At 42.7% G+C, this 19,041-nt stretch overlaps 1 protein-coding gene and 1 long non-coding RNA gene across 2 annotated transcripts; one reads left to right on the top strand and one right to left on the bottom strand.

Annotated features, from left to right (window-relative positions):
• Nucleotides 1–6,472: 6,472 nt before the first annotated feature.
• Nucleotides 6,473–7,508, bottom strand: LOC311003370. The gene is made up of 2 exons (XR_014596265.1): nt 7,352–7,508; nt 6,473–7,273 (listed from the first exon to the last, which is right to left on the bottom strand). It is a non-coding gene; the product is annotated as an uncharacterized lncRNA (long non-coding RNA).
• A 303-nt stretch (nt 7,509–7,811) lies between these two features.
• Nucleotides 7,812–18,362, top strand: LOC311003532 (uncharacterized protein; the record flags this gene model as incomplete). Its single annotated transcript, XM_083995299.1, has 6 exons — nt 7,812–7,912; nt 8,532–8,563; nt 15,833–16,141; nt 16,234–16,494; nt 16,725–17,197; nt 17,921–18,362. The coding sequence occupies 6 exons, from the start codon at nt 7,812–7,814 to the stop codon at nt 18,032–18,034; spliced, it is 1,290 nt and encodes a 429-aa protein (XP_083851425.1). The 3' UTR covers nt 18,035–18,362.
• Nucleotides 18,363–19,041: the final 679 nt, after the last annotated feature.

Here is a 19,041-nt window from a genome sequence, read left to right as displayed (position 1 = left end):
CATAATATGATTATGATGATGATTTAGATTTAGATTTACAGCATTGAAACTGATTTCTGTTTCTTCTCTCTTTGAGGTTATCAACCTGCTTTTGATTCAACAATAAAACAAAAGAAAGGACTAAGTTGAAATGAGTTGACTCCTACGTGCTCTTGGTAGGTAGATGAACTCTGAATAACTTGACAACAGTAATGTACTTGGTTACACTGCATCTTTGGGTACTTTGGTTTTACTATTTATCACCTAGGAGTTTTTTTCTTTATCTTTTTCATTTTTTTGTCACATTTCAGACTCTATCGATACATCGCACACTGAAGCAACAATCCCATGCTCCACCTCAAACACCAACTTCTCTGGCCTCATATGGAGATTCAACCAGAGTCAGATGATCGTGACTCAGACCAGAGCTGACGTCCTCTACACAGTCTCAGAGGAGTGGAGGCAGCAGGTGAAGGGTGTGTCAGAGTCAGGCAGCCTCATGCTACAGGACTTATCTTCACATCATGAGGGAACATACACCTGTGAACTGAGAGATGCTGAGGAGACGCTGATAACCAACACTGTCCTCAGGATAGGTGAGGAACTGCTAGTCTTGATAATAACAATAATAATAGAATACAATTCTCTGATAAAAATTAAGAAGATACCTTTTCATTTCAGATAATTCAACCAGTGTTGGAGCCATTATAATTCTTGTGGTTGTAGCTGTTTCTGTTGTAGCAGCTGTATCTGTCTGCTATCAAAAGAGGTAATTTAAACAAATATTTTTACACTTTCAGTGACATGGCAGCAGGAGCAATAGTAGTAATTATCCTGGTAGCCTACTACACTGTGAAAGGGAAAAAAAGTTTCTCTTCGTATTTTTTCATATCTTGTTTGTTCAATTCAACAAAACACAACAAGAATGAAACATAATGAACATCAAGTTAATCATCTGTATTAGAGAAACACTGCTCTGCTGTATGAACTACACTGTAAAAGGCAACATGTTAAACTTTATCTCATTTCCTTTGCAGGTGAATGGATCAAAAGAAATCAATGTCTCTTCAGAAAGCTGCGATCCTGATGGTCACCACTCTAATTCAGTTAACTGCAGACCGGTCACATCATGCTGATACACTGTAGCTATATCTCTCATCAGACTCATTGTTCTGTCCTCAATGCGTAGCATGCATGTGTTGACAGGCAGCTAAACTCTTCACTCCAAACAACACACTGGGTATTCCTTTTGCCAGTTTTATTGATGAAGTAAAGTGTGAAACTAAAAGAGATAGACAAAATAATACAGTCATGAATATTGCATTTGTGGAGATGCATAAACCATAAAATAAACAACTACCAAAGCTTAGCATGGCTACCTAAATAGCTCACTCAAAGTAGGCTAAACACATGTAAACACATAACACAAATAAGTACAAAATGTACCGGTAATATTCTGCCACTTAAGGCTCAAGCATATAACCGTAAATTAACATGTAAACAACACGTACCGACGATGCAACTCGAACATGTATGCTGGAGTGGCTAGTCATAGCTAGAAGCTGACAAATGTGCTGCTCTGAACTTCTTTGTTGTTGTTTTTCTGTCACTTCCTGCATAAAGGTTTTATTCAAAATCGACAAAGCCTAGCCGCTGAACCAAAATCGGCCAGTAGATGGCGGTACTGCCATTTGACCCACTTATTTTTAACTTACTCAAATGAAGCATCATGAAATATATGGAATTAAACACATCACATCCTTTTTTAACTGATTTTAACTTTTTATCTAAATCTTATTAATTAAACTGAACACTCCCCGCCTGGCGTTAATTAACGCCACTCTCTAATGACACATAAAACAACATTCTTATTAATTTTTATGGCTCTGGGGGAACAAGAACTGCTATTTGTGAGATGGGCCTGGTAAAGAGCTTGGTTCCCTGTGGTCCAGCCACCTTTATCTCCACAGAGCGCACCTTGCCATCGGTGCTGGGAAACACCTTGGTCACGAGTCCAAGCGGCCACTCATTTCTTGGAAGCTGAATGTCTTTCAGAACAACAACAGTCCCTGGGTTCACATTTGGATGACTAGACTGCCATTTGCGCCGGGTTTGAAGTGTTGAGAGAAACTGACGTCTCCACTTGTCCCAGAAAACATTAGCAAGATGTTGGACTTGACGCCACTGGTGTCTGTAGAGATCAGAGACAGCAAAGTCACCGGCTGGAGCTGAGAGAGGGTTGACTTTCTGTGTGAGGAGAATGGCAGGAGACAATATGAAAGGGTCAGTAGGGTCCGTCGACACTGGAATGAGGGGGCGTGCATTTATTATAGCTGACACCTCCGCCATGAGGGTGACGAGAACCTCGTGAGTGAGTTTTGTGGTTTTGAGCTCAAAGAACATGGTGTCAAGAATTCTCCTGGCCAAGCCCACCATCCTCTCCCACGCACCGCCAAAATGAGAGGCGTGTGGGGGATTGAAAGTCCATGAACATCCTTGTTCTGACAGGTAAGTTTTGACTGCTGTATTGTTTATGTTTGAGGGTATCTGGAGTTCTTTGCAAGCACCAATAAAATTAGTGCCACGATCTGAATGGATACTCTTCACCGGACCCCTGATAGCCAAGAACCGTCTGAGTGAGTTGATGAAACTTGACGTGTCAAGTGACTCGATCACTTCGATATGAACTGCCCTCATGCTCAAACACGTGAAGATGACAGCCCATCTTTTGTTGTGTATGATGCCTCCTCTTGTGCGTTGAGCAGAAACACTCCAGGGGCCAAACACATCTAAGCCCACGTTTGTAAATGGGGGTTCAGTTGAGAGACGTTGTGCTGGGAGACTGGCCATTTTTTGAACACTGAGGGGGGCTCTCAACCTTCTACATTTTACACAATGATGGATAATACAGCTGATCTTCTTTTTGCCACCAACCATCCACCAACCTGCTGTCCGAACAGCTCCTTCTGTGAACAACCGACCTTGATGACGCGTCTGTTCATGGTGATGTTTCACGATGAGGCCTGCAATGTGATGTTGGCCAGGAACAATGAGTGGGTTCTTTTCTGCTTGACTTAGATCTGCCTTGTTGATGCGTCCGCCCACCCTAAGCAGACCATGGCTGTCTAAGAAGGGATCCAGATTTTTGATTAGACTGCCCTTATGAATTTCCTGTTGTTCTTTAATGCACTTGATCTCTCCAGCGTACACTTCCTCTTGTACTGATCGGATGACAATGTTTTTAGCTTGCTCAAATTCTTCCACTGTGACTCCCATTTTACAATAGTGCCAACCCTTACAAGAACTGTCTCTATTGGTGGTTTGTTTGAAGGCGTGAACAACATGCAACAGACGAGAAATGGTACGAAGCAGGGAGCTCCAGTGGGAAAACTTAGTGAATCTTTCAGAACCAAGCAGTTTCACACTAGTTGTGGTTTTCAGGACTGAGACCTGAGGTCTGATGTCAGTGTCTGAACTGGGTTCAACAAGGTCAAAAGTGTCGTGGATGGAGCTTTGATTGTCTTTGAGCAGGAATTTGGGGCCAGTGAACCAGTTAGTGTGCATGAGCTGATGTGCAGGAACAGACCGTGTTGCAAGATCCGCTGGGTTCTGGTTAGTAGGCACGTAATGCCACTGACTTGCTTGTGAAGACCTCCTAATCCGAGTCACCCGATTGCTAACATAGACATAAAAGCGTCTGGTCTCGTTGTAAATATATCCCAGAACAACTTTACTGTCTGTGAAGAAATGAGTGTTGTTCAGCTGAATGTCCAGCTCTCCTGAGACCAGATCAGCGACCTCAACTGCTAGCACAGCAGCACACAGTTCTAGTCTGGGGATAGTTTGATCAGGACGTGGCGTCAGCTTTGCTTTCCCCATGACAAAGCCAATTTCACAGTTCCCGTCGGCATCAGTTACCTTCACATAAGCCACTGCTGCAATGGCTTTGGTTGACGCATCACAGAAGATGCACAATTCTCTGCACGTCGCTTCTGAAGGTGAGATGTTAGTGTATGTTCTGGTGATCGAGATGTTAGACAGCGCACTCAGTGACTCTCTCCAAAGAACCCATGACTCCTCCATCCCTTGGAGCAGCGGAGCATCCCAGTCACCATTATCTGCAGTGAGCTCTCTGAGGATGGATTTGCCGTGGATTATGACGGGCGCTACAAAGCCTAGCGGGTCATAGAGACTGTTTATGGTGGATAAGACACCACGTCGTGTGAAGGCTTTTGTCTCATCAGACACATTGAAGGTGAAACAGTCTTTCTTGAGGTCCCAAAGGAGACCCAGGCTCCGTTGCATGGGCAGTGCATCTGCTTCAAGATCTAAGTCTTTGAGATCTTTTGCGTGATCTTGAGATGGAAAAGCTTCCAGGATCTCTTTTCTGTTAGCTGCGATCTTGTGCAACCGCAAGTTCGACTTGGCGAGGATATCTCGTGTCTTCCGCAGGAGAGTCACGGCCATTTCTACAGTGGGAAGAGATTTAAGGCCGTCATCTACATAAAAATCACGTGTCACAAACTGCTTGACGTCAGCGTCGAAGTCCACCTCAGAGCACTGGACAGACTGATGTAGGCCAAATATTGCTACTGCCGGAGAGGGACTGTTACCAAAAACGTGGACTCTCATCCGATACTCTGTGATGTCATTGCAGAGGTTGTTGTCACGGAACCACAAAAAACGGAGAAAGTTCCTGTCCTCTTCCCGCACGTAGAAACAGTAAAACATCTGCTCGATGTCCGCTGTGAAGGCTACTGCTTCTTTCCTGAAGCGCATGAGGACGCCCAGGAGTGAGTTGTTGAGGTCTGGGCCCTTTAGTAAGACATCATTAAGTGACAGTCCATTGTACTGAGCACTGCTGTCGAACACAACTCTGATTTGTTTCGGCTTTTTGGGGTGATAAACCCCGAACAGAGGCAAATACCATCTCTCCTCATTCTCGTTTAAAGGAGGGGCGATCTCAGCGTGGCCATTTTGGAAAATCTTTTCCATGAAAGCTATGAAATGGTCCCTCATCTCTGGTTTTCTGTCAAAGTGGCGGATCAGGGACATGAGCCGACTCATAGCCTGTGGCCTGTTGTTGGGCAGCCTTTGACGTGGTGACTTGAATGGTAATGGAGCTGTCCAGTGATTGTTTGTGTCTTTTGTCATTCCTTCTTCCATTATTTTCATGAAGGCATTATCTTGAATGGAAGGTGAGACCTGATTGTCATTTTTGGTTTGTTCAAACACACAACATCCAAGGTGATCTGATTCACAACTAGATCTGTCGCTTTGTTGTGGTGTGTTGTGGTAGGGAATTTGGAGCCCACAGGATGTTTCTTTTATCTTAAACAGATTAGGGCAGGGCTGAAACAGTGTAGGCCGTCCTCTCTCTGTTGTGTTTGTGTAGAAGGCATTCACAGTGATTGTTTTATGAACACCACCTAGACACACATTTCCCACTACAACCCACCCCAAGTCTAATTTTTGTGCGTAGGGTGCGTCGTTGGGGCCACTTATCTGTTTATGGACTTTGTGAACCCTGACGATGTCCCGTCCAAGCAGCATCAGTATGTGGGCGTTGGGGTCGAGTTCTGGGATGAGGTGTGAGACATTCTTTAGATGGGGATGATGGAGTGCGGCGCTGGGCGTTGGTATCTCCTCCCTGTTGTTGGGGATGTCATTACACTCAATCAGACTGGGCAGGGGGATGTGGACTGTCTCATCTAGAGTCTCTACTACATAACCAGTGGCTCTTCTTCCCATAGTCTCTTTAAGGCCTGCACACGTTCTCAGTGAGTAGGGAGAGCTGGGGCCATTTTCACCGAACACTTCAAAAAACTCTGAACGGACAAGAGAACGGTTACTCTGCTCATCATGGATTGCATACAGTTTGATCGCCTTGTCTGGATGACTTGCTGGGTATACCTTCACAAGGCAGATTTTAGAGCATGACCTGCCAGCGAGGTTCTCACCACGAACTTGAGTGCATTTGGAAGTGATTTCACTCGGCAGGGCAGCACCCTGCTCCCCGCCGTGCTCTACATCGGGGTCAGTTTCTCTGCTCCAGGGAGCTGGGCCTGGGTGAAGAGCTGTGTTGTGATTCACATTGCCACATTCAGAACATTGCACTTTGGCCTTACAATGTTTAGCAAAATGTGTAGAAGAGGCACAACATCTAAAACAAATATTGTTCTCTTTCAGAAACGTTTTGCGTTCTTCGATGGACTTCTCACGAAAGGCTCTGCATTTCAGGAGGGCATGAGGTTTTTTGTGCACTGGGCATAGTTTGTTACAGTCATCTCTATTCTTTGAATTCCCATATGACTCGTGGCTGGGATTTGGAAACACCTCTGTTTTATGTGTGGCGAGGTGGAGTGGTGAGTAGTGGTGAGTGGTTGCCAACAACGCCACCTGGGGAGTTTCGCCCCAGGAAATAGTTACTGTTTTTTTATAAAAATGAAAAAGGTCACGCAGGCTCGAATCACCACAGGGGAGAGTTCAGGTATAAAAAGAATAATAATTTATTGTCACAATATTGTTTCTATAAAACTTCAATAGTTGCCAAAATATTTCACATTCACAAAAGACTGGGCCAAAGAAAGGGGAATGGACAGGGCTGGGCCAGCCACGGCGACCTTAAACCAAACCATGGGGAAGGAGAAACAAACCAAGAAAAATAATATCACCCGTGACACTGCATACACACGCAATGGAGAAGTGAAGAAGCCACCACCAGGGATTGGGCCGCCGCGCTGGACTACAGCACCTGTCCACAGGGAGAGAGGGAAAAATTAAGATGGCCGCAGTCTAGCTGACCTCCTCACACACACCAAGAACAATTAGATATTATTTATAATACAAAACCAACATAATGAAGTCTTCTTAAAATATTCAAATACAAATTAGAGAACAATTAAACAATTATCAAACCCGCCCCCCCACAAAAGAAAAAAGGAAAACAAGAAAGAAAAGAAATAAATTGTTAAATGTCTCCGAGGTCACTATCGTCGGCAACAACAATCATTTAATCAAAACCATGTAATCGAGCCAAACAAAACAGCAGCAAACATCATGGTGGCCGATGACCGGAACACACCAGGACGCAGGATAGTGTGCAGAACTAGGAGAGTGGGGGCCGCTGGTTACAGCGCCCCGCTGTAAAGCAAGAGAGACAGTGTCACAACTAGTGCAATGATGTAAAACTGCAACAGCAGACAATTAGAGCAGCCTACCTCTGAGCTCTACTGCACCCAACACGCGCCCACCAGAACCGCTCGCTCCCTCCGGCTCACCGCCGCTCCGAGCACTGCAACGGAGCGGGAGGATGAAGCCCCAGGGCCAATAAAAGTAAAACACCAAACAATAACTAACACGGCATGCTTACCTTAGTGATATGACGGGGAGACTCGGGCATGCACGCCAGCCCGCTCACCGAACGCGCCGCACAGCAGAGGCAGAGAGGGAGAACAGCGACCAAACACACCTGTCCCAATCACACACACAGCGTCGCTCCACCAGCTCGCCGTTGCTCCAACACTGCAACGGAGTAAAGGGATGAGGCCTCAGGCCCAATAACAGCAAACACAAACCAGCAAATACGCAGAATTCCTACCTTAATGGTACGACGGGAGGACACAAACAAGCACGCCGGCCAGCTCACCGGACGCACCGCACAGCAGAAGCAGAGAGGGAAAATGTCGACCAACACAGCTGTTTTAATCACCTAACAGTGCCGTCCCCCCATTAACCTGCGCCAGGCTGACAACAGCGCCATGCAGTGACCAGGAGGGAGATGACTCACCCGGTCACATCTACCCCACCTTTCTTGCATCGGCGTCCCGACGATGAACCACCGTGAAACCTCAACTCCAACGCCTAAAGTGAGCAGACTGAGCGGTAAGTACGGGCTGCTCATTGGTAGCACCATCTACCTGACCGATGGAGCGTGGGAGATGATAGACATTTGAGTGCAGACCATCTGTTAAACGAGGTGTACGACGTGGAGCCTGCTGACTGGAACAGGGTGGATCCCTGGGAGGGTGCGACGGAGCTGGTACAGAACCTCCCGGCTGTGGAGCAGCGCCGGGGCTGGACCCACCTCCTAGGTGGTCTCTCCGAAGTTGGCGTGAGGAGCCAACCGAGCTTGGCACCACTAGGGTGCGGGGCAATGAGGTTTCTGGAACCAGCAAGTAAAGATCATCAACAGAAGAGTCGCTGTCAGCTTCCAGCACAGCTGGGGGAGGTTGCTCCTCCGGGGGTGGAGTAAGGGGATGAGGCCTCAGGCCCAATAACAGCAAACACAAACCAGCAAATACGCAGAATTCCTACCTTAATGGTACGACGGGAGGACACAAACAAGCACGCCGGCCAGCTCACCGGACGCACCGCACAGCAGAAGCAGAGAGGGAAAATGTCGACCAACACAGCTGTTTTAATCACCTAACAGTGCCGTCCCCCCATTAACCTGCGCCAGGCTGACAACAGCGCCATGCAGTGACCAGGAGGGAGATGACTCACCCGGTCACATCTGCACTGACACTTCTCTCTGTCTGTTAAATTTCCAGGAGGGTTTCTCAGGTCTGGGTGCAGGGTCAAGGTGAGTGGCAAAGTTAAAGCTTGGGTCATTTTTAACAATGGCCTCTTGACTAACAAAATCTACAAAAACATGAAATGGGGGGAAAGAGACCTGATATTCACGTTTGTAACTTGCACCGACTGAAACCCACTTATCTTGCAGGTAGAAGGGGAGTTTTTGAACAATTGGGTTCAAACCTCTTGCAGAGTCCAGGAAAGAGAGGCCAGGGAGGTCTCCCTCCTCCTTGGCACTCTGGAGCTCCATGAGTATGTCACTGAATTTCCTCAGCTTCACATAGTCTCTGTTTGTGATCTTTGGAAAATTGTCAATTCGTTTAAACAGAGCATCTTCAACTACCTCTGCTGAGCCATAACATTGGTCAAGTCTCTCCCAGATCATCTTTAGCCCAGCATCTGGACGGTTGATGTGTATGGCTCTGATTTGTTCAACATGCTCAGCAGATTCCTTACCGAGCCACTTAAACAACAGATCCATCTCCTCACTTGCTGTTAAATCCAAGCCCCTTACTGTGTTCTCAAAAGAGCGTTTCCAGGCTCTGTAATTCTGTGGTTTGTCGTTGAAGTGAAGGAGACCCGTTGCTACAATTTCCCGACGAGCAAAGTATCTGACAAATTCACTGATGTTTCCATCATCGTGGCCTGAATGCCTGGAGTTGCAGGTGGGATCATAGCTGTGACCTGATTTTTGTTGTGTCCAATTGTGTTTTCTATTGCGGTCATCTGGAGGTGGATGGGGGGGCAAGAGAGATGGAGCTGGAAGGTGGTGCCTGTACACAGGTTGTTTGGAAAGAATTTTTGTTTCTGGTGAGGGTTCACAGTCTGCTGGGTTGGTGTGTGAGGGATAAGTACCACCAGGGGGGTCAACTATATTAGCTGGAGGTTTATCAAATGATGGGGGCTCTTGTATTTCAGTTGTTTCATTCTTTACAAACTGGGCTTGAGCCATGACATACTTTTCAGTCCGGTGTGAACTTTCAAGAGAAGGCAGATCATCTAAAACATGTCCAATGCTTTGTTCATCTTTTTGTGATTTAACAGCAGCTTCTAAGACTTCTGCTTCTGCTGTGGCCGTAGCTGCCTCTTTCTCACATTGGAGGAGTTCAATGGATGCCTCTAACTGAGCCTTCTCTAGTTTTAGAGTTACTTCTTTCTGAGCAAAGGTTAGACGAGTCTTTGCTGCCTCCGCTCTTGCTCTTGCCTTGGCTGCTGCTGAACCAGTAGAAGAACACGAGGCCTGAGATCTTGTATTATATGATTTAGCAGACATGATGGCGTTGATAGCTTCTGGTGAGACACTGCCGTGGTAGCCGTGCTTAGCTGATGCGTCGTGGCGTCTTGGAAGTGTCCGTTGATAGCCTGCTCAGCGTTACCTTGTTCGCTGAGATGCCGTCGTTTCACTGTTCTGTCCTCAATGCGTAGCATGCATGTGTTGACAGGCAGCTAAACTCTTCACTCCAAACAACACACTGGGTATTCCTTTTGCCAGTTTTATTGATGAAGTAAAGTGTGAAACTAAAAGAGATAGACAAAATAATACAGTCATGAATATTGCATTTGTGGAGATGCATAAACCATAAAATAAACAACTACCAAAGCTTAGCATGGCTACCTAAATAGCTCACTCAAAGTAGGCTAAACACATGTAAACACATAACACAAATAAGTACAAAATGTACCGGTAATATTCTGCCACTTAAGGCTCAAGCATATAACCGTAAATTAACATGTAAACAACACGTACCGACGATGCAACTCGAACATGTATGCTGGAGTGGCTAGTCATAGCTAGAAGCTGACAAATGTGCTGCTCTGAACTTCTTTGTTGTTGTTTTTCTGTCACTTCCTGCATAAAGGTTTTATTCAAAATCGACAAAGCCTAGCCGCTGAACCAAAATCGGCCAGTAGATGGCGGTACTGCCATTTGACCCACTTATTTTTAACTTACTCAAATGAAGCATCATGAAATATATGGAATTAAACACATCACATCCTTTTTTAACTGATTTTAACTTTTTATCTAAATCTTATTAATTAAACTGAACACTCATCACACAATCCAAAAACTCCAAAACACTCTGGTGGAAAAGTTGTGACCTGGACATTCACCACGCTATGAGATAATAATGGAAAATTACGAGACAGAGTTGTTTTAGAGGTAAATTCATGCAAAACTGTTGATGCGCGTTCCTATCAGGGGTAGTTTTCCGGCAAGCAGTCTCTGTATTTACCTCAGAAACAACTCTGTCTTGTAACGTTCCGCTGTTATCTCATAGCGTGGTAAATGTGCAGGTCACAACTTGTCCACGAGAGCGTTTTGGAGTTGTTGGATTGTGTATTTGATGAGTTTGATGAGGGAAACAAGAAATCCCATTTCAGTCTCCATAGCGTAGGTCTGAGCAGCTCGCGGCCGTTCTAAAAATAGCTCGCACCAACAAATAAAAGTAACGAACCTACTGATAAGGGATTATGGCAATGGGCCAGAATGTTGAACTATCCGTTTAAAGCTGCTGGTTAACACTTCTCCTCGGTCTTCCTCCTGACCGAGGCCTCAGAGAGACAGAGTCTGTGTGGACCTGAAACTACCTCAATACACACTGAACTTTGCTTTATGTAGATGTCTGGGCCTGTTCACTCAAGCTGGAAGCCAGAGAGGGCTGTGATGAATGATTTCTGCAATTTGTGAAATGTTTCATGTAATATGAAGTATATACACTTTCTATGTTATGTACATATTTGATTTCTATGAAACAAAACAAAGCTTAAAGTTTTGTTTAGCACACTAACCAAACCATATGATCACATCATAATCATCACCTGCTATCAATCAGTTAAAAACATGTTCTTTGCCTTTAGCAGGACAGAATTAGTTGATTCTGTCACTTTCAGACTCCTGATACAGTATGTACATTTTCACCTCTCTAGTGACGACTGTTCTTCTTAATTAAGTTATTGCTACTTTGTACCACTAGGTGGCACCGCTGTAATGTTACAGTCTATGGTCAAGACCATAGAGGTCAAGACCCTGATAATTAGAGAATCCAAGATGCCTTCTATACTGTACACAGCACAAAGTTATCAGAAAAACTGTGTTATTGTTATGCAAACTTACTGACCCAATAAACAGCACCTGTTGAGACTCTGGTGTTCTTCAGGTTTTTTTTCTTCAGGTTTTTTTTTTTTTTTTTTTTTACATCCTCACTACCACCGTGATCTATACATAATACATAACAGTATGTTTACAAAGAGCAACTCCAGAGCCACTCTGGTTCTAAATAGTACTGCAGGTCACATGCTCTCCAAACATCTTTGATTAGGTTCTTTCACATGCTACCAGCACAAAAAACCTTAAATGTATACTAAAAATAAGCGACAAGACAAGATGAAAGATTAATCCGAGAGCTGCTGACTGTTTTTAAATGTCTGCAGGGAAACTGCATCCTATGTCTATTACAGCAGAATACATCAGGACAAAGGATACTCTCTGTCTGTGTCAAGTTGTTTTGTATATAGTTTTTGCCAGGTGAGAAAGTGGTGGAGACAGAGCGAGGAATTACTGTTTCCTGTTTGTCATCCTGTCATAAACCAGGGATACACTAGGCAGAGTGTGGCTGATGAGTAATTTTTCTGGAGTTCATGGATTACTGAAATATATCATATACTGTGTTTATGAGAGAAGCAGAAAGTTAAAAACAAAACAAATACCAACAAATCTGTAATTACATCGCATTTCACCTTCACAATCCCAGTATTCCCATTTCTTCCAGTTATTGTTTTCTCTAAGTAGGCTATGATAGCATCTTGATTCCACCAGGATTCCACATGTATTTTATCAACAACGCACAACCTATACAGTCTATGCGCACAACACACTGGATATCAAGTTGTAAAACTTTTATTTATTTTTTTTTGATCAAAGTTGTAAAACAAGTTATATGTTGTCCTCATGTACACGGCTATGTGACTGCTTCTTGGACTATGTAAGTTTGCTTTGTTTGATACTTGAAGCTTACACTGCTAAAAACCTCATGATGGTTGTTGCTACACATTATGGACAGTTTTGAGGTTTTACATTTTCGTAGGTTTACTAAGGGTTTTTCTTTTTTTAACCCTTTGATGCACAACATGGGTCTAAATAGACCCGAGTGAGTTTTTTTGTGCTATATCTTTGCGAAAAATGTATTTCATCATATAGAATTCCAGGTATTCCTCAATTAACTTGTTTTTGATCATAATACATCCCTATTTTATTTTTTACTTTTTCACTTTTTTAATAAAAACACATTTTGTATCACTACCCCTCTAATGCGCAACATGGGTCTAAAATGACCCACATTCATTTCCAATGTGATTTCATGCTGAGTGATAGTTTATTTGCTGTAACTTTTGAAATCTATCTATTTTATGATTGAATGTTCCAATTATTATTTCATATCTTGTTTTTTATTAGTGGGGTCATTATTTCCATTTTTCATTTCTTACTTGTGAACAAAAATGTCTCAGTGAGTGGACCAGTTGAAAAAACAAGTAGGCTATAGCAAGAATACTTTAATTTTAGCATTCCCTCACTATCTATACAAACAACAGACCATTGTTTCCTTGATTACAATAATGACTAGTCATTACTTGTCCTTTTTCCCCATTAATAGCTCTGTTGACATATTCTACTGTGGTCAACAGCTAGCCATAGTTTATTCTATCTGAGTAGGCTATTTCAATGTTATATCTTTGAAATCACTGCACAGTATTTATCATTTTCTTCAGTACATATTCTTTTTTAAGCACATATAATCATATTTACTTGTTTTACAATTATTCCAATTTACCTAAAGAAACATTTGATGACTCATTAAAGATAACTGTGCATAATTGATAAGGTTTTAGTTACCTTGAATAAGTAGCTACATTACTTGTCATAAAGGGAAATACCGTAATATTAGCAAGTTAGCTAACTGTTAACATGATGACATGTTCTAGCTGGTGACAATAGAATAATATTCTATTGTAGACACCAGCTAGAACATGTCAACAGCTACCTAGCTAGCTAGCTGGTGACATGTTCTACTGTAGTTAACTAATACAGTAGAATGTAGAAATGTCAACTGCTAGCTAGCTAACTGGTCCACTCTCTGAGACTTTTTGTCTATTTGTTCATAAAATAAGAAAGTGAAAATGGAAATAACACCCTGTACTAATTAAAAACAAGATATTCAAATTATACTTGGAGGATTCAATCATAAAATATATTGATTTTAAAAGATACCACAAAGAAACACTCACCCAGCATGAATTCACATGGAAAATGAATGCGGGTCATTTTAGACCCATGTTGCGCATTAGAGGGGGTGTGCATATGTTGTGCATCAAAGGGTTAATTTGACAAAAGTTAAGAAGTTTATCACAGGTGGCAGGTCTGAACAGAGAACCATTGTCCTGGGGCAACATGCGTGGCCTCTACAGCAGCACCTGTTCTATTTCCACAAGAGTTATACATCAATACAGTATATGATGTTTATGAATTTCTTCTCTATGCAGTTTTGAGGTGTTACATGTTCACAGGTTTACTACAGGTATTTGTGTGGAAGAAAGTTTATTACAGCAGGTTTGAACAAAGAACCATCATGCTCCAAAGGCAACAGTGCATGACCACTGCAACTACAATTTTTCCAAAGTTATAGAGTTATAGATCAATACAGTATCTTATATTATGTTTATTAGGCCTATTGTCTTCTCTTGTCAGAACAAAACAATTCAAGCTCCCCTCATTTACAAAAACATCTATTATTTTCCTAGAAGAGTTGAAACTTTGTTCTTCTGTCTGAACTGTGTTGACTGTTTTAGCTGGAGTCAGATTATCCTGTAAGAGTGACATAATTAAATACTCTACAATCTTAGACAACTGATTATCAGATTTACAAAATGTTCAAAGCAGAACGCTACATGGACTCTTTTCTCAAATATAGAGGTGCTCTTTGGAGAGGGATCCAAGGGATGTGGAAACAAAGAAAAACTCCAAGATTAACTTAATTAATCTGGCATTGTCACAATGACATGTTTAAAATGACTATGACTTGTTTCGGCATCAAGCCTTCATCAGGGAGTCAAACAGATAATTCAGATACACCTGGATCTTTTGTCTTGGTGTTTAACCAATGACAAGCTGCTACTCGGTTGCTGTGACCCAGAGTGGGTGTGGTCAGCAGCCAACGGGTTTGGCCATAACCCACCCCACAGGTAACAAGGCTGAATAAAGAAAAACATGGTCAGCATATATTTCAAATGCATAAAGGGTGCAAAATAATACCAAAAATAGATAGATAATGGATAGGATACAACAATCAATACAACACAAAATACATTAAATACAATCTAAATCATACCAGGAGCAATCCAAGGGACAAGCAGAGCTCACAGAAAAACAGAGAAGTCTAAGTCTTCATTTAAGCCTGGATGTTTTGTAGCCTGCAGTTTATGGATCCAAAACGTTTCCCTTTGACTTAGTTTTCTTTGTCTGTCACCTTTGCGGATGGAGGATGGAATGTGAATTATTCCAAAAGCTTGCAAAGTAGAGGGGTTATTATTATGGATTCAAGATAGTGTTTGGCCATGGGGACATTATCAGATTTATTGGAGATTGTTTTCTACAGTAACAGTAATAAAACGCTGAATAATGATGGATGAACTGTGCATGCTATTGAAAGTGGATACTGTCTTTAATGCAGACTTTTTTTTTTGTCTAATTATTTTAGGTGTGTCTCCTAACTCGTCCTTGGACAGTGATGCAGCTCAGAGGACAAACACAAGATGACCAGCTGGGTCCTTTGTTCACTGGAAATCTCTGTCCTGTTGTTGTTGTTGTGTCCTGCAAGAGGAGGCAAGTTTAACGTTTATAACAATAAAGTTATAACAGTGAAGTTTAATATCCGATCACATGTTCAGTTCAACATTAAATACATTAAAGATTCTCACAGTCATAATCAGGATTTTATACAGATGGTCCAACAATATGTTACAGGTTCTAGTCCAGTCTTGTTCATGTCTCTCACTCCAGTGGCAAACAGGAATTTATATCCACAGTTCAATGAATGTTGACTGAACTGTTTTGCAGCTGCAGAGGTTTGCAGAACAACATTTTTTTTGGTGCCTTTCACGACACCCATGGTAATGTTTGATAGGATAATGTTTAATGTCCTTGTCAAAGTTGTTGTATTTTGCTAATATGCCAAAATGATTGTGAACATTAACATGTAACTCTTTATCTGACATGTTTCAGACTCTGAGGTGTCCTGTGTTTTCATGGAGAGCTGCATCTTACCGTGCAGCTTCCAGAGCGGCACTGATGTGGTCGTCCACTGGATTCACTTGACAGCTGGAAACCTTCCTGTCCACTCCTACTACGACAACCAAGACCAGCTGGGACTCCAGGACCAGGGCAGAACATCACTGTTCCAGGACCAGATCTCCAGAGGAAACGCCTCACTGCAGCTGACAGGGGTGAAGGTTCAGGACCAGGGGAGATACAAGTGCTTCACCAGCACCATCAGAGGAAACCAGGAGTCATTCATTGACCTGAATGTGGACGGTATAAGGAACACAGTAAATACAGAAAAACAATAATTTGTGCATTTATAAAACATTTTTTCAAGTTAAGATCCTTTTTTCTTTTCTCTGCAGCTCCAGTGGTTGGAGTCGACCTCCAGCTGGTTGGAGACATCATCACCTGCAGCTCAGAGGGGATCTACCCTGAGCCTGAACTCACCTGGTCCACCAGTCCTCCATCCAATGTGGCCTTCAAGAACCAAACTAAAGTCCAGGAGACTGAGCAGCTGCTCTACAACATCAGTGGTTCTCTGATACGTTCAGATACTGATCTGATCTACAGCTGCAACATCAGCACTCGCAGTAACTGGAGAAGAGTCACTTTGTCAAAGACAGGTCAGTGACTAACCTACAGATCTTTACTCATTTCATGCATTTTTCCTTTTTCACATTTAGTAACGGAACCTGATTTTCCACAGAGATGAAAATTTGAAGTGAGATTTAATGGATTTGATTAAACTAGGACTCTGGAGTTTGAGGAAAATTTTGACGTCACTTTCAGGGAGTCCAGATTCATCAAAACAGATAACATTATTTCTTTATGTTTATGTGTTGTATCATTTCAGCTTCTATAACTGCTTCCTATCATGAAGCAACAATCCTCTGCTCCACCTCAAACACCAACTTCTCTGGCCTCATATGGAGATTCAACCACAGTCAGATGATCGTGACTCAGACCAGAGCTGACGTCCCCTGCACAGTCTCAGAGGAGTGGAGGCAGCAGGTGAAGGGTGTGTCAGAGTCAGGCAGCCTCATGCTACAGGACTTATCTTCACATCATGAGGGAACATACACCTGTGAACTGAGAGATGCTGAGGAGACGCTGATAACCAACACTGTCCTCAGGATAGGTGAGGAACTGGTGGTCTTGATAATAACAATGATAATAATACAGTACAATTCTCTGATAAAATTAAGAAGATACTTTTTCATTTCAGATAGGCCTAATTCAACCAGTGTTGGAGCCATTATAATTCTCGTGCTTGTAGCTGTTTCTGTTGTAGCAGCTGTATCTATTGTGGTACTGCTATCAAAAGAGGTAATTTCAAAAAATCTTTTTACACTTTCAGTGACATGGCAGCAGGAGCAATAATAGTAATTATCCTGGTAGCCTACTACACTGTGAAAGGAAAAAAAAAATCTCTTCATTTTTTTTCATATCTTGTTCTTTAAAGGGATAGTTCACCCTAGAATGATATTTCGCTCATTATCTACTCACCCTCATGTTGACTAAGGGCTGGAAGAATTTTCAGAGTCCACCGTCCCTTCTCTGAGTTACAGGGGGTCTTGGCGTAGCAGTGCATTTCAATGCAACGGTTGCAAAGGGACACCAGAGCTCTTCGTAAAAAAACACACACAAAAAAACATCCAAATACCTCCATGATGCTCGTATGTAATGTCCGTCTTGTGCTGAAGCCCCAAATTGCGTAATTGTCCCGAAAAAAATTAAATAAGTCCACATTCCAAGCATGTTTGTAGCATTAGCTCCTAGTGTCTGTTGTCCGGTCTTCCGCTGCCAGCGCGCATGCGCAAGGTTCGCACTGAGACCGACTCGAGTCTCAGTCGGTCTCAGTATCAGTGCGAACCAGTGCGAAATATCATTCTAGGGTGAACTATCCCTTTAAGTTCAACAAAACACAACAACAGAGAATGAAACATAATGAACATCAAGTTAATCCTCTGTATTAGAGAAACACTGCTGTGCTGTATGAACTACACTGTAAAAGTCAACATGTTAAACTTTATCTCATTTCTTTTGCAGGTGAATGGATCACAAGAAATCAATGTCTCTTCAGAAATCTGTGATCCTGATTGTCATCACTCTAGGCTACTTCAGTTAACTGCAGACCGGTCACATCATGCTGACACACTGTAGCCATGGAGACGATACTGTCGATTGGAAGAGGAAGTAACAGTTCAGCCAACTGGACCTGATAGGTTCAGAGCCTCAGAGCAACAAGTTTATGTAAGTTAAAGCTGCTGGTTAACACTTCTCCTCGGTCTTCTTCCTGACCGAGGCCTCAGAGAGAGAGTCTGTGTGGACCTGAAACTACCTCAACACACACTGAACTTTGTCTGGGCCTGCTCACTCAAGCTGGAAGCCAGAGAGGGCTGTGATGAATGACTTGTGCAATTTTTGAAATGTTTATGTATTATAAATTATATACACTTTCTATGGTATGTAAATATTTGATTTCTAATGAAACAAACAAATGAATACATTAAAGCAGAAGTAAGCAGAATGTTTGTGTTAATATAAGTCTTAAATAGTTGTATCTTCCGACAGCAATCACTTTTATAGAGTGTTTGGTCTGAAACACGGGTCTGTCAGTCACTCTGCTCTGCTGTAAGCCGAGGAGAAAACTTTCCTTGTATCCTACAACCTTTATCCAATGAGGAGAGAGAACGGCATAAAGGGGCGGTCCTCTCTGTGTGTGCAGCCAAGGGATGTGTGTGCATGTGGTGACGTAGGGACGAGGGCGGGGACTGCTAACTCCATCAGCTGACAAGAGGTTAGCCAAAACGACCGGATCGCTTACTTCTGCTTTAAGTAAAGTTTTGTTTAGCACACTAACCAAACCATATGATCACATCATAATCATCACCTGCTATCAGCCAGTTAAAAACATGTTCTTCACCTTAGCAGGACCAGAACTAGTTGATTCTGTCACTTTCAGACTCCTGATACCAGTATGTACATTTTCACCTTTACCTTCAGTGACAAATTTTCTTCTTAATTTGTTATTGCTACTTTGTACCACTAGATGGCACCGCTGTAATGTTAAGACCCCGATACACAGTATAGTTAGAGAATCCAAGATGCCTGCTGTATACTGTACACAGAAAAACTGTCTTATTGTTATGCACAACTTACTGACCCAA

Source organism: Trachurus trachurus, assembly GCF_905171665.1.
Source record: "Trachurus trachurus genome assembly, chromosome: 20".
NCBI lineage: Eukaryota > Metazoa > Chordata > Actinopteri > Carangiformes > Carangidae > Trachurus > Trachurus trachurus.
Note: the sequence above shows the minus strand (reverse complement) of the source record. Positions and strands in the feature narration are given on the sequence as shown.